Raw genomic sequence first — 16,566 nt, forward strand, 5'->3', positions numbered from 1 at the left:
ATAACCTCAGATATGCAGATGACACCACCCTTATGGCAGAAAGTGAAGAGGAACTAAAAAGCCTCTTGATGAAAGTTGAAAGTGGAGAGTGAAAAAGTTGGCTTAAAGCTCAACATTCAGAAAACGAAGATCATGACATCCGGTCCCATCACTTCATGGGAAATAGATGGGGAAACAGTGGAAACAGTATCAGACTTTATTTTTGGGGGCTCCAAAATCACTGCAGATGGTGATTGCAGCCCTGAAATTAAAAGACGCTTACTCCTTGGAAGGAAAGTTATGACCAACCTAGATAGCATATTCAAAAGCAGAGACATTACTTTGCCAACAAAGGTTCACCTAGTCAAGGCTATGGTTTTTCCAGTGGTCATGTATGGATGTGACAGTTGGACTGTGAAGAAAGCTGAGTGCTGAAGAATTGATGCTTTTGAACTGTGGTGTTGGAGAAGACTCTTGAGAGTCCCTTGGACAACCAGTCCATTCTGAAGGAGATCAGCTCTGGGATTTCTTTGGAAGGAATGATGCTAAAGCTGAAACTCCAGTACTTTGGCCACCTCATGTGAAGAGTTGACTCATTGGAAAAGACTCTGATGCTGGGAGGGACTGGGGGCAGGAGGAGAAGGGGACGACAGAGGATGAGATAGCTGGATGGCATCACCGATTCAATGGACGTGAGTTTGAGTGAACTCCGGGAGTTGGTGATGGACAGGGAGGCCTGGCATGCTGCAATTCATGGGGTCACAAAGAGTCGGACATGACTGAGCGACTGAACTGAACTGAACTGAAAGAAGTATCAATACAAGGAGGCTATACTGGATTTGGGTGGGTCCTACAATGACCGATGTCCTTATAAGAAGAGAAGACACATAGATACACAGAGAAGAAGACAGAAGATGGAGGCAGAATGCAGTGATGCAGCTATGAACCAAGGAATGCTTGGAGCCCCTAGAAGCTAGAAGAAGCACAGAAGGACTCTTCCCTATAGCCTTTGGAGAAAGCATGGCCCTCCTAACATCTTGACTTTGGATTTCTGGCCTTCAGAACTGTGGGAATACATTTCTGTTGTCTTAACCCACCCAGTGTGGTTCTATGTCAGGGTAGCCCCAGGAGACTAAATACACAAACCCACCTTGTAGTCGTAGCCAGAGCTGAAGAGGATGTTGGCAGCTGTGGGATGCCACTCCACCAGGCCCACTTTGCGGGCGTGGCTCACCAGCTCCTTCCTGAAGGCTGTGAGGTTCTTGGTCAGCAGCTGCTTGGGGATGTCCCAGATTTTAATCTGTCAGGAGAGACATGGCCCAAGGGGAGTATTAGCTGGGGTCCCCTCACACCCCGACAACCCTGAGCAACAACATTGGCACTGCCCCGCAGAAGGGCCAGGGCAAGTCTCTCTGTATCTACCTGTCATTCAGTGGAGAGGCAGCTGGGGCTCCTCAGAGGGACAGGGGCTTTCCCAAGGTCCTCCAGCCCAAGCAGGGGCTGGAGATGAGCCCAGGCTTCTGGGAACCTGTGCCATCCTAACCAGTAGGTGAGTGGATGGGCCATAGACCTGATTCCCAGGCTGGAGATCACAGCAAGTCCACCTCTCAGCCTATAGAGAATATCCCTCAGAGTACAGTGGTCCCAAAGGCTCAGGGGAGAGCTCTGAATGCCAAGAGGAAGGGTTTATGCTATATCCTCAGGGTACTGGGAAGCCAGCGCAGTCTCTGGAGCAGGACAGGGCAGGGACAACCCCCAACCCCTTCTGTGAGAGAGGCCCCCTTGGATGGCCCAGAAGAGGAAGACTAAAGATGAGAAGGTGGCATTTAATGCTCCCAGTCTTATCCTTTTAAATCTTCCATCTAAGTAAGATCTTCCTTCCCCACTGTCTATGAGATTATATGGCATAATATTTTCAAGCCACAGTAAAAAATGCCCTTCACAGCATTTTATAGTTTCCCCAGAAGATGTGCATTCCCATCAGGAAATGACACTGATCCGATTGGACAGTTGGGAGCTATTAGGCCCATTTTATAGATGGGGAGACCGAGGCCCATAGAGAGGAGGGGTGGCACCCCAAGTCCCATGGAGCCCAGAACTTCTATCTAATTCATGCCTTCCTCACACAGTGACCTCACCTTGTCAAGGATGGAGGAGTCAGGAGCGTCAGAGATGCATCCAGATGCCATTCTATCTCCCTCTACCCCAGCCCCACTCCTTTCAGGAAAGGGGCACTCACCGTGGCATCTTCAGAACAGGAGGCGATCTCAAAATCATTGAAAGGGTTCCATTTGACATCTAAGACATTCCCTCTGTGCCCGCAGACCTTCGGGTAGTGGGGGTCCAACTTTCCTGTCTGTAAAACAGTACCCAGGGAGGCTGAGGAGAGGATGCGGCTAATTCCACTTTAGCATCTGGAGGACGGTCACTAGGGCAGCCATCAATCACTGAGTGGACAGGAAGACGTAGAGGGCAGAGCTAGTAGTGAATCCAGGACTTACCACTAATCCCTGTGTGATCCTGGGGGAGTCACGACACCTCTCGGAGCCTCAGGAAAATGGAGGTAGTAATATATTTCAGAGAGTTCGAGTGAGGGTCATAGGAGGTGAGGGATGGGAAGGGTCTAGCTCAAATGTCTAGCACACAGTAGGTGTTTAATAAAAGGACATTTCTCTTCATATACTGCTGGCAGGAATGCATAAATGGTACAGCCACGGAGGAAAACAGTCTGGCAGCTCCTCAAAAGGTTAAACAGAGTTACTGTATGACCCCATAATTCACTCCTAGGTACAGCCCCAAGAGAAATAAAAACATAGGTCTACAAAAAAACGGTACACCAATGTTCACAGCAGCATTATTCAAAATAGCCCAAAGGTGGAAACAACCCAATTGTCCATAAATGGATAAATGGATATATAAAACCGTAGTGTATTCATACAATGCAATATTTTTCAAAAAAGGGAATGAAGTCATGTCCAACTCTTTCTGACCCCGTGGACTATAGCCCACTAGGCCCCTCTGTCCATGGGATTCTCCAGGGAAGAGTACTGGAGTGGGTTGTCATTTCCTCCTCCAGGGGATCTTCCCGACCCAGGGATAAGAACCTGCATCTCCTGCATTGCAGGCAGATTCTTTTATTGCTGAGCCACCCAGGAAGCCCCAGTATATTCATAAAATGAAATACGTTCAAAAAAGGGAAGGAAGTACGGACACATGCTACAACGTGGGTGAACACTGAAAACATCATGCTAGCTGATAGACACCAGACATAAAAAGCCACATATTGCATGATCTGCTTAGATGATCTACCAGATGTGGTTCTGCTGCTTGAGCAAAGAAGCACACTTCCTGGTACCTAGAATTCTGAACCCTGACTGATACATGTGAGAAGTCCAAGATAGCGGTAATTCCCTGGCTGTCCAGTGGTCAGGACTCTGCGTTTTCACTGCTGGGGGCCTGGGCATGTCTCAAGTTGGGGAACTAAGATCCCAGAAGCTTCTAGGTGTGACAACAATAACAAAAATCCAAAATAGTTAATCCATAGAGACTGAAAGCAGACTAGTGGTTGCCTAGGGCATGGGGAGTGACTGCTAATGGGTATGGGGTTTCTGGGGGTGATGAAGTTATTTTCAAATTAGTGGTGATGGTTAGACAGCATGTGAATATCTAAAACCCACTGAATTATACAGTTAAATGGTGAATTTTACAGTATGTGAGTTATGAAAGTGAAAGTCGCTCAGTCATGTCCGACTCTTTGGCGACCCCATGGACTATACAGTCCATGGAATTATCTAGTCCAGAATACTGGAGTGGGTACCCTTTCCCTTCTCCAGGGGATCTTTCCAACCCAGGGATCGAACCCAGGTCTCCCAGATTGCAGGTGGATTCTTTATCAGCTGAGCCACAGGGGAAGCATATGAGTTATACTTCAATTAAAAAGAAAGGGTGGGTTTTTCCTGGGGCACAGTGGATAAGAATCCACCTGCCAATGCAGGAGACACAGGTTCAATCCCTGATCCGGGAAGATCCCATATGCCATGGAGCAACTGAGGCCGTGCACGACAACTACTGAGCTGGTGCTTTAGGGCCAGGGAGCTCCAACTACTAAAGCCTGTGCACCCTTAGAGCCTGTGCTCCACAACCAGAGAAGCCACCACAATGAGAAGCCTGCGTACTGCAACTACAGAGTAGCCCCCATTCACCGCAGAAAAGCCTGCGCAGCAACGAAGACCCAGCACAGCCAAAAATAAATAAATCAAAAAAAAGAAAAAAGAAAGGGCATTTCCTCCCTTCCCCTCTTTGCTGCTGAGAATTCCTGTCTAGGGGCTGGGAGGACACACAAGTTTCACGGCCCTGCAGCTGAGAACTCCTGGGTCATAAGAAAACTACACCAGTTCAAGCACAGAAGCTGGCAGCTGGCAGGGACCAAGACACTGATTTTACGCATCACACTGCATGGCCCTGGCAGTACAGGGCCCAGAACGCCCTCTGCCTGCCAACGCAGACACCGCCCACATCCGCTACCCAGCCTCAGGTGTTAGAGCCCGCCTACCGGAAGGCTCCACCCTTATATCTAAGTGAAGGAGACAGGGGAGAAGAAAACTGGCTGACACCCACCCATCTGGCAGATCATTACAAGGAGCCTGGAGGACAGGCCCAATGCAAAGTGCTGGGTGAACATGAGACGCAGTACTTGACCTCACATAACTAATAGTCTCTGGGATATTTAAAAATGTATTTTCAAGGACAGAGTGAACTCAGGGAACATCCACAGGCTCTTCTTCCCTCACCTGCCCAACTCTGCAGAGCCCCCTGCACTCTTGTGGGATGTCCTGAGACCATGCCCAAGGGAGAGGAAGCAAAGACCAGGGACGCTCTATGGCTTTGCCTCCTAGGGCTACAGAGAGGGCAGCTGCCGTGACTACAGACATAGGACATCCTATTACCTCTGGCAAACTAGGAGACAGACACCTGAGCCTCTGGTTCATGCAGCTTAGCTCTGAAAATAGGCCATGGTCCCAGGCTCCCCTTCAGAAATCCTCTGCCCAATTCTGATCTCATTCCTTGGGAAAGGGTCTTAGACATCTCTCCCTAGACTGGATCCCTTCCAGGAGAGGGAACTCTATAAAGCACATTATTTGACAAATTGGGACTTGAATGGTAGACAAAAGTATTGTAAAGCTCAACTGAGTGAATTTGACAATGTACTGTGGGTATGTAAGAAAAAATTCCCATTTTTAGGAAACATACTAGTATTTAAGGATAAAGGGAAAAGATATAGGTAACTTACCATCAAAGAGTTTAGAAAATAAAAAAATACTTTCACATACATTGGAAAAGACCCTGAGGCTGGGAAAGATTGAAGGCAATAGGAGAAAGGTGGCAGAGGATGAGATGTTTGGATAGCATCACCAACTCAATGGACATTAATCTGAAAAAACTCTGGGAAATAGTAAAAGAGAGGGGAGCCTGGCATGCTGCAGTCCATGGGGCTGCAAAGAAGTGGACATTGCTGAGCGACTAAACAACAACAGACATTCAGAGACAGAGAGAGAAAATAAAAACTTTGGATGTGTCATTTGATAGTGCTGTGTGAGGAGGTGAGCAAAAGATCAATTTCTTTCAGATGGTTTAGCCTTCTTCTTGGATGAAGAAAACGGGCCCCTGGGCAGGCAAGAGAGCAGCAAGGCAGCACCTGGAGGGAGGGCCCTGCAAAGAGATCTCCGCACCCACAGGCCCAGCTCAGGTCTCCATGGGACCATCGCTCCAGCCACTACGTCATTCTCTACTGTCCTAAAATATGACTAATAATCTCTTCCTTGCAGGGTGATGAGGGTAAAATGATGTACTGTAGCTGAAAAGTCCAACAGTGATCTCCTATAGTAAGTGCTCAAATAAGAGCTTTTATTATATGTGCATGTGTGTGTACACGCACATGCATGAGTGCTAAGTTGCTTCAGTTGTGTCCGATTCTTTGTGACCCTAGGTACTGTAGCCTGCCAGGCTACTCTGTCCATGGGATTCTCCAGGCAAGAATACTGGAGTGGGTTGCCAACATACACATACATCTACATATGTGTATATATACATGTGTGTGTGTATATATATATATATATATTTTTTTTTTATAAAAGTTTTTGGTTGTGCCTCTTGGAATGAGGGATCTTAGTTCCTCCCTGACTAGAGATGGAACCCACATCCCCTGCATTGGAAGCACAGAGTCCTAACCATTGGACGGCCAGGGAAGTCCCACACATGTACACTAAAGTTGAGAAAAAAAGACTGGAAGGAAATGCATCAAACTGTTATTCATGGTTATCTCTATATGGTGAGCTAAATGGGTGTGGCTTTTTAAAAATCATCCTCTGTATCTTAAAATTTTTTTTTCTAAACTATAAAAACTGTGTAAAATTTTGCAATAAAAAGGTATTTAAGAGGGAGGTTCAAGAGGGAGGGGACGTGTATACCTATGGCTGATTCATGTTGATATATGGCAGAAACCAACACAACATTGTAAAGCAATTATCCTTCAATTAAAAATAAATAATTTTTTTTAAAAAAGATATTTAAGACAAGACTACAGACTTTCTGAAAAGATAAGGTCCTTGCAGGATTAGCTAAAAATTTCTGATAAAACTGCAGTGTCTGAGGGGCTCTGCGATCAGGAATGGTAAAAAACACAGCAAAGCTCAACTAGCATGCACCTATGGCAGGCATTACTAATGGATCACTGACCACCCCCACCCCCACGCCCAGGCTGGAGGAGGAACTTGCCCAGGGTCATGGGGAAGGTGAAGGGCAGAGTTGGGCTGGAGCCCAGGGTGAGCCTGTGGCATACTCACTGTGGTCTGAGGGAGCACCAGCCCTGTCTGAGTCAGTGTCCTGACCCCCTTCCTGCACACAGCCTTTCCCTTCTCTTGGATCATTTCCTGGGCCAAAGGGCCAAAGCAGTCAGCAGCACTGTCTTTGGCTGTGGCCTACCCAGGTGCTCTCAAGGCCTTGATCTCTGCACTCTGGCCCAGGCCAAGCCCCAGTTTCTGCCCTGAGAAAGGTTTCTCGAGAGAGCTGATTGTCCCTGGCCTTGGCTGACTGGAGGCAATGTGCCCAGGAGCCCTGTTCAGACTCCAGACTCCAGCTCTGTGAGCCTCAGACTCGGAGGTACCTGAGAGCCAGGCCTGGCTCTGGTGGGCACTCCTTCCAGGCCTCCAAGAGCAGAGGCCCCAGCCTCACACAGCTTCTCTTCCTTCTTAGTAAACAAAGGATGGCAGGTGGTCCCCAGAGGCTGGTCGGCCCTGTGCCTAAGAGGGTTTCTGTGGGAGGACCCACATTAATAGACATTAGCCAGTCTGATGGGCTATTGACCAGGCTGCTAAAAGCCCTGTCAGGACAGGGATATTTATAATCCAGAGGCCATTGCTGCCTTTCAGCCCATTAGGCCAGCAGTCAGCCAAGGACAGGACTCTGATTTATGGATGTGCGTGCGTGTGTGTGTGTGTGTGTGTAGGCTCTAAATGGAGGCTTCCCAGGTGGTGCTAGGGGTAAAGAACCTGCCTGCCAATGCAGGAGATGTAAGAGATGTGGGTTCGATCCCTTAGGAAGATCCCCTGGAGGAGGGCATGGCAACCCACCCTAGTATTCTTGCCTAGAGAATTCCCATGGACAGAGGACCCTGGAGGGCTATGGTCCATAGGGTTGCAGAGAGTCGGACACGACTGAAGTCACTTAGTGCACACAGCACAGACTAAATCAGAGGAGACACACCTGTCCCCCTCCTAGACGCCAGGGAGCTGCTCAGCCTGGAGAGACAGCACCTCCGAGTCTCTGAGGGGCTGTCCCGGGGCAGATGGGGTGGACGGGACTGTAGGACCCAGAAGGCAGGAGCCAGGTGGGGTGGGACAGGAGAGGCTGTGGGGTTACTGTCGTGACCTTAGGGCTCACAGGGAACCTGCCTCTCGGTCAGGTTCCTCATCTACTAAGTGGCAACAGTAGTAGAATCTCAGGGTGGATGTGAGGATTAAATGAGTTCATACACATACAGTGCTTAAGACTCTGTCTCGGGAATTCCCTGGTGGTCCAGTGAAGGACTCAGAGCTTTCATGGCCAAGGCCTGGGTTTGTTTCCTGGTCGGGAAACTAAGATCCCACAAGCTGTGTGGCATGACCAAATGAAAAAAAAAAAAAGACTCTACCTGGTACATGGTGAGCTTTCAGGAAATTCACTAATATAAGTTCATCAGAACTAATCACAATTACCCAGCTTTATTGTTGCTCAGTACTTTGCAGGGGCCAGGATGTACTTAGTGAGGCCAAGGGGTCCTCAGTGAATGCACTCAAGCACATTATTACATCTATAAGGAACATGTTTGCAAGTATTTTTCTTTAGGAACCATAATTTCAGGAGTCATTTATGTGCCAGGCCCTGTGCTAGGGGCTCTGCTCAATTATTTAATTTCCCTCCAGCCACCCCAGGAAGCAGTGCAAGAATCCCCATTGAGAACGCAGAAGCTGGGGATAGCAAGGGTTGATAATCAGAGCCACTCCAACCACGGCAGAGCCGTGAGAACTGGGAATGCTTTCTCTCACTCATGGTCTGTCTCTTGCTATCCTCACATCATAGTTATCATCACATCATGCAGGCCTTTCAGTGAGGACCTACTATGTGCCAGATCTTATGTCCCATGCAAGTGGCGGCAGAAGATGAATTACTCATGATCTGTGCCCTCCAGGAGCCGCCAACTTGTGGAGGAGGCAAGATATAGTTGTACTCAGGGCTCATAGGCAGAAGAAATGCCCTGGGGGGTCAATCAAAGAAGGCTTCCTGGAGGAGGATGCCTTTGAACTGGGCCTTAAAGACTTTGACCAAACTAGGATGAAGGGGAAGCATTGCAAGTCAGAAAGGCTGGGCCATACACAGATAGGTTTCAAGTAGAGAGATGGTAAAGCAAACAGGAGGAAAGGTAGACTGATGGGTAGGAAGGTAGAGAAGTCCAGACAAGAGGGGACAGGTCACCTTGCATAGAGAGAGATGCACATGGAGAGATGGACAAGTGGACAGATGAGACATGTCCTAACTAGAGTCGGTGAGACATAGCCAGAGGGCTGCCCAGAGGAAACAGCTGAGCAGGGAAAAGATGACAGGAGTGTTCCCTAATCTTGCGAATACACGTGCTGCTAAAATGCAAATCATGTTCCCAGGAGGATTTAGGGAACGCATCATTCAACAGCCCTCCTCTCACATGCACAGATGAGCCTGGGGAGGGTCCACTGTAGAACCCCACACCCAGGACTGGAAGTGGTGAACAGCGGAGGCTATCTGGTAACCTAGCTTGGTCACCTCCAGAGGTGGGGAGCCCATGTCCCCGCTAGGTGGCTTATTTCACTTTCAGACCTTGTTACAAACTGTGAGCAAACACTTCTTACTTGGAACTTAGTATAGCCTCCCTGTGGCCCTCCCCACTCCCCTTACTCTCCACTTCTGGTTCCAGCTCTGTCCTTTGGACCCCAAAGGACACCTCCACCCCACGCCACCTCCCTGGTCCCAGGCCAGCTCTGTTCCAGGCTGAACAGACTCTTAGAACTGGAAGAGACTTTCTCCCCCAAAGAAAAACAGTAAAACAGTCTAGCACACACCCTGCATCTCTACATCTCTAGAAGGGGAACCTGAGTATGGAGGGAACAGGTGTATGCTGTGGAGGGCTCTGAGGTTTACAGCGTCAACTGGGATGTGGATCAAGAGTTCTGGTGAGAAAGGCAGGACTTTGTGTGCAGGCAATGGGAGAGGGGGTGGGTCCTAGGAGTGACATGGCATGACACAGACTTAAGCAGGGTCTGGCTGGCCTTCAAGAGCACAGCAGTGAAGTGCTCCCCTCCCCCTGCTCCCAGGCACCTGTTCACCATGCGTCCCTTTGGCCCCCCAAGCCCATGCCCTCCTCTGGCCTGGTCTACTCCCAGCGATGCTGCAGGGCTTGACCCCAGAGCTCTGCCTGTTCTTACTGGCATTCTTCCCGACCTCCACACCTCATAGCAAAGTCCACCTCCCATCTGATCAGGTGGGTCTGCCATAGGCCTGGTGCCAGGGTCCAAAGCCCAACCTGGCATGTCCCCCAGGCTCAGGGCGGGCGTGTCCCCAGACCTCCCTCCCCACTGAGCCTTTGTTCCCTGAGCGCAGCCCTTGGTTGCCTAGGCTGCCAGCGCCACCCTGCAATGGGTTCACCCTGGGTCACAGGGTGGAAGAGAAAGGGACTGTGGAGTCACTCCCTTCGGGACACCTGACACCACATGGGGCAGCCTGGCCCTTCTGAGAATAAATCCCATACATGGTGGTAAAGCCAGGAATCTTCCAATCCTGTGCTAAAATAAGGAATTCGCTAGCTTGTCCCTTCCTTTCTTCCTTTACTGACATTCTCTGTGCCTGGATGGGACTTAAACCCTGGTAACTGACAAGGAACCGATGTAAACCAGAGCCAAAACTCAGGCGTGCAGGTCGGCTGAATGAGAGTGGGGCTCCAAGACCATGTCCAGGTCTGGGTCCACACCGTTCCTGCTCAGGGTCCTTCAGACAGTCAGCTCCCTGAGCCTCGGCATCCTTATCCATATAATGGGGCAATACGTCCCATAAAATGGGCTAATAAAGGTGCAGCATAAGCTCTGGTCCTGCTGACCACATGGAAAAGGGCCTGCAGGCCTGTCTGCCCAGGTAAGCACTGCACCATGGGACCAGCAAGGGTCCTTTTCCTCTCTCAGCCTCTCCCTCCTGCTCCGTCACACTGGATGTGGTTACTTAAGAAAATGTCAACCAGATGCAACGTGTGGACCTTCTTGATGCTGATTCAAACAAACCAGGAGCAAAGAGGCATTTATGAGGCAATCAGAGGCTTTTTCACATAATAGGAAATTGCTGTGATCCTGGCATTGTGGCATCATAACCACATTTGTTATGTCACATTCCGTTATGTCAATAACAGAAAATGTTATTATTTTATAGAATTGCAAACTGAACTCTGTGGGGGTAAAATGACAGTCTGGGCTTTGCTTTAAAATATTTCAGGAAAAAAAGGGATGGATGAAGCAAGCATGGCAAAGTCTTCAAAATTCTTGAATCTGGGTGTGAAGAGTTCACGATATTGTTTTTACCTACCTTTGTGTTCGAAAATTCTTTTTGTAATTATAAAAAAAAAGAACTGGAATAGAGCATAGCTGCTGAAAAACAGCAGCATTGGCATCACCTGGGAGTAGAGACGCCAGATTTAACAAATAAAAAGATGATCCCTGGTAAAATTTGAATTTCAGATAAACAGCAAAGGACTTTTTAGAAGTTATGTTCCATGTAATACTTTACTTATGCTATAAAACTATTTGTGAAAATAGCTTGGCAGTTTCCTATAAAATGGAACATGTAACTACTTTATGATCCAGAGATTGCACTCCTAGGCATTTATCCCAGAAAAATGGAATTTACTTATGTGCACACAGAAACCTGTACACAAATGTTTATAGCAGTTTCATTCCTAACAGCTCCAAACTGGAAACAGTCCAGATGGCCTTCAACAGCCAAGGGTTCAACAAACTGTGCAACCACACCACAGAATACTGTTGCTGCTGCTGCTAAGTTGCTTCAGTCGTGTCTGACTCTGTGCGACCCCTGAGACGGCAGCCCACCAGGCTCTCCCGTTCCTGGGATTCTCCAGGCAAGAACACTGGAGTGGGTTGCCATTTCCTTCTACAGTGCATGAAACTGAAAAGTGAAAGTGAAGTCGCTCAGTCATATTCAACAATTCGCAACTACAGAATACTACTCCGCAATAAAAAAGAACAAGCAATTGATACATACAACAACCTGGATGGATCTCCAGAGAATTCACTGAATGAAAAAAGTTAAGCCTGAAAGGCTACATACTGTATGGTTCCATTTGTATGATATTCTTAAAAAGCAAATGTATAGAAACAGAACAGATTTGTTCGATCAATGAAAATGTGTAAGTATCAACTGTGTGTGCCCACCGGGTGATATATGGGTAAGCAAAGAACTGGTTCTCCCCAACTCCTCCCACATTGCAAGTACATTAAGAAGTACTACCAGAAGAACACGTGACTCTAATTCAAAGCACTCAGGGCATGGTATCCTAAGAAAGCAATGTGCTATGGAATATATAATAAAAAGGAGAATGCTCTGGACATTTGGAGGAGGGGGGAAAAGTGACTATTCATGAACAGGGCACACATTTCCATTTACTTAGATCATCTTCATTATTAGCCTGTCAATGATGCTCTGTAATTTTCTTCTATTCAGTTTTGCTTATTAATTCCTGGGTATCTATTCTTTTCATTCTACTGGAAATATTTACATTTTTCTAAGCACTCTTGTTATGTAAAAATGCAATTCTGACTTGGATTCTGATTTTTCATCCAGTCACCTTCCAAACACTGATTATTTTTTCTAGTAATTTGACTCTATGTTCTTCTGGTTTTCTATGTAGACAATCACATCAGTAAATAATATCTTATTTTATCTCTTCCTTTTCAATCCTTATACCTTTAACTTATTTTTCTAGTCTTACTATGCAGGCCAGCACCTTTTATATTCTTTTTTTTTGGGGAGGGGGAGGTGTTAGTTCCCTGACCATGGGTCATACGGCATAATGAACTGAGGATACAACATCACTTATTTAATATTCTTGCCAAAAACATATGACATGAATCTAATCACAAGAAAACAATAGGTCAAATTCAATTTTAGCAACATCCTTCAAAACAGCTGGGCTTTACAGCTTTAAAATGTCAATATTATGAAATGAAGTAGACTAGTCTAATGAGTAAACTGACAACTAAATATAATGCATGATCCTGGGTTAGACTTGACCAGAAATAAAATTTTTTTATACACACATACAGAGAGAAAGATATTAAAAAAAGACAAAAAGTAAATTTGGCAGAATCTTAACAACCAGTGAATCTTGGTGAAGGATAATCATTTATTCAACTATTTTTGCAACTTTTCTGTAGGGTTGAGAGTCTTTCAAAACAAAACGTTTAAAAAATTCTGTTTTCTAGAAGACAAGAGCCAGGTGGGGTGGGACAGGAGAGGCTGTGGCGCTACTTCCCTAGTGGCTCAGTGGTCAAGAATCCACCTGCCAGTGCAGGAGATACGGGTTTGATCCCTGATCTGGGAAGATCCCACATGCTGCAGAGCAACTAAGCCAATGCAGCACAACCATTGAGCCTGTGCGCCTTAGAGCCCGTGCTCTGCAACAAGTGAGGCCACTGCAACGAGAAGTCCGAGCACCGTGACTAGAGAGAAGCCCATGCACGGCAACTGAGCACAGCAGAAAATACATAAATTAAAAAAAAAAATTCTGTTTCCTATGTTAGTGAAGATCCCTTTTCCTAGTTTGCAAAGAATTTTTATTTTGCTCATGAATGGGTACTGAATTCTGTGTGTGTGCTTGCTCAGTTACTTTAGTCATGTCTGACTCTTTGCGACCCCAAGGACTGTAGCCCGCCAGGCTCCTCTGTCCGTGGGATTCTCCAGGCAAGAATACTGGAGTGGATTGCCATTTCCTCCTCCTGGGGAACTTCCCAACTCAGGGATCAAACCCACGTCTCCTGAGACTCTTGCATTGGCAGGCAGATTCTTTACCACTGAACTACCTGGGAAGCCCAATATAAGCATTAGTACTGCAAATTTCCCTTGAAGCACCACTTCCCTGCATCCCCATAATTTTACTGATATATTTCATTTTCATTCATGTCCAAGTATTTTTAAATTTCCATTTTGATTTCTTATTTGATCTAGAAGTTGTTTAGAAAGGTGTTTTTATTTATTATTATTATTTTTTTTGGCCAGGCTGATCGGCTTGTGGAATCTTAGTTCCCTGACCAGTGACTGAACCTGTGCCCCCTGAAGTGGAAACATGGAGTCTTAACCAATGGATCACCAGGGAAGTCCCTAGAAAGGTGTTTTTAAACTTCTAAATGAATGAGAGTTTAAAATTTCTCTTTTGTTATTTATTTCTAACTCAACTGCATTGGGATCAGAAAACCTGATCTATGAATCCATTTTGTGTGGTTTTAACTTCTAAAGTCCTTTAGGGCTCTAAGTCTGTGGTTTGTTTCTTCAGCTGATGCTTACTCATGCTTACTTACATGCTTGGTAGCTCTCAGCTTATGAACTTGCCTAATCTTAATCTGTGGGAGTCCTGTTGACACTGAGATACTTTTCTCTGGAGAAACTTTCTATCCAAAAACCAGCCCTCCAAGTCCCTTCAGAGATGCTGCCTCAAGGCAGAGACTCAGGATCCTGAAAAGATCTGCTGTTAAATTAATCTATATGAAACTGCCATTTTGGGAATCAAAGTCTGTTAAATATCAGCAATTGCATACGTCCCAACTTTTGCTGTCAACGATTGCCACAAGACAAGCCTGTTCTTCCTGTTCACCTGCTGCTTACCTCTCCTACTTAGATTCCGCCTCAAGGTTCTTTTCTCTCTTGGAGAGAGGAGCTGGCTTTGGAGACTTCCCCAATGTCTTGTGAGCCCGGCAATGCATTTAATGTTATTCAGGAATGAATTTGCAGTGGAGTCCTAAACGTAAGACTCCCCATAGGAGTCCTAAACAATTGCAAGAAGCTGAAATCCCAGGAGAGGAATACTTTTCCAATGAAGAAACCAAGACTGAAAGGGGTGAAATGACTTATTCATGGTCACACAGCAGGGCTAGGACTTGAACCCATGTATGGAATCCAAACTGAGGCTCTTTCTACTTTCCCTCTGTCCTGTGCTGCCTCCAGAGAGCTGTTTGGGTCTGGGCCTAGCAGGCGTCCTTACCTGGTTCAAGGGGATGACGAGGAAGGCACCCCCACCAGTACACTCAGTCACGACTGCAATGAAGTGGGGGTTCACAGCGCAGAAATGATTGTCTTGGACGCTGTGGGTGATGGGTACAGAGTCGTAGCAGTTCTCCTTGCTGGCTGGTTTGCCAAAGACGTGGCGGAACTTGGAGCTCCGGTACTGGGGGTGCCATGACATCTGTGAGAGACACGTGGGACAGAAGAGACATGAGGTTCACCAACTGAGAACAGGACATATGGAGTCTCACCTCCTCTCAAGGTGAGGGTGTGAGCAGAACAGTGGTCAGTTCTATGAGGACAGTGGCATGCTAGGAAAGGTGCCCCGGTGAAAAGGCTAGAATTGTGGCTATTTGGAAGGGCCTGGTGAGATGGTGTACAGTTTGCTTTTCATTCCTTCGAGTGCAAACACAAAAAAGCAGAAAAACTGGAGAGAACTCACCCCACCCCTTTCCTTATCCAGCACCTTACCAGACAGCCCAGCCTCCCTACCAAGCCCAGCCCAGCTAAGTGGGTTAACACTGCATCCTCTGGAGCCAGCCTGCCCGAGGTTCCAATTCCAGTTCTGTGCTTACCAGTTGGGTGGGCAAATAACAATTTCTGAAGTCTTGGTTTGCTTATTTATAAAATGGAGATAAAGAAAGTATCTGTCTCAGATGCATCATGAGATTAAATGAGATGATACACTAAGATCCCTTGCTCAATAGTAATAATTACTACCACTATTATCATCCAGGCATCTTGACCTTCCCTCACTCCTCATCCAGCCTTCTATTTGTTCACTCAATGTGTACTGAGCACCACAGTGCGACTAGGCCCTGTGCCAGACACTGGGGGTTTGGAGAGAGCAAGCCTGAGCCCAGCCTTACAGGAGAGAAGAGTCCCATGAGTGAGGCCATTAGGGGAGTCTGAGCCACTGGGACCCAGTGTATCATAGGTAATAATGGAGGTTTGTACATGGCAGTCAGGGAGGACTTGCTGCCCTCAGAGGAAGTGACACGTGAGCTGTGATTTGAAGGATGGGTAGGAATTGGCCATGTAAGCTAGACCAGGGTAAGCTGGGGAAAAGGTGTCCTAGGCAGATGGAACAGCCTCAGCAAAGGCCCTGAAACAGAGGCCAAAATGGAATGTTTGGAGAACTATATATGCTATATATGTAAGATTAGCAAGATGCTAAAAAGAAAAATAAATACACACACACGTATCCATGTAAACTGGATGATGTGAATGAGGAGAACAGAAGCTGGAGGGGTAAGCAGGGCTATATCATGAATGGCCTTAAGAGGACCCAGGGCTCATTAGTGGCCAAATCTATGGTGCCATGTGGCCTCCTCTTGCCCCTGCTGCTGCTCAGTTCAAACCCCTTCCTCTTGGTCTTGTTGACCCACTGGGCCCTCCCACCCTCTCTCCCCATGCAGCCAGAAGGACTGTTCTGCACAGCAAGCCTGGCTGTATTCCTCCAACCTAGGCCCTAACCTCAGAGCTCCCTTTGATGCTCCCCATTCACTGCTGCTTTATAGGATCAAGGCCAAACTCAGCTTGGGTCCCACCTCATATTCCAAGATTCCCTTTTTCTTGCTCATCTTCTAAACGGCACCTTCCAGATAAAGAACACTACCCAGTCTCCCTGGTACCTAGTGCATTTTCAGTCCTCTGGGCCTTCATTCTTGTCTTTCCCTCTGCTTGGCTTGCTCTTCCCAGGCCCTGGTTGTCTGTACTCGTCTCTCCTCTACCCCAGCTCCCAGG

General features: G+C 47.1%; 1 protein-coding gene across 4 annotated transcripts in view; it reads right to left on the minus strand.

The window, feature by feature from the left end:
* Positions 1–16,566, minus strand: part of CORO2A (coronin 2A) — a 65,175-nt gene that overhangs the window by 10,401 nt on the left and 38,208 nt on the right. For 3 of the 4 annotated variants that reach the window (XM_006063445.4, XM_006063448.4, XM_006063447.4), the window contains 3 exons: positions 14,801–15,001; positions 2,219–2,335; positions 1,130–1,279 (listed from right to left, as the gene is read on the minus strand). In XM_006063445.4, coding sequence (XP_006063507.2) covers positions 1,130–1,279; positions 2,219–2,335; positions 14,801–15,001 — 468 coding nt within the window. Of the gene's footprint in view, positions 1–1,129; positions 1,280–2,218; positions 2,336–6,821; positions 7,192–14,800; positions 15,002–16,566 lie in introns of those variants that run through there. The other variant, XM_044940070.2, reaches the window with a different exon arrangement.

This window comes from Bubalus bubalis, chromosome 3 (assembly GCF_019923935.1).
Source record: "Bubalus bubalis isolate 160015118507 breed Murrah chromosome 3, NDDB_SH_1, whole genome shotgun sequence".
In the NCBI taxonomy this organism is placed as follows: Eukaryota; Metazoa; Chordata; class Mammalia; order Artiodactyla; family Bovidae; genus Bubalus; species Bubalus bubalis.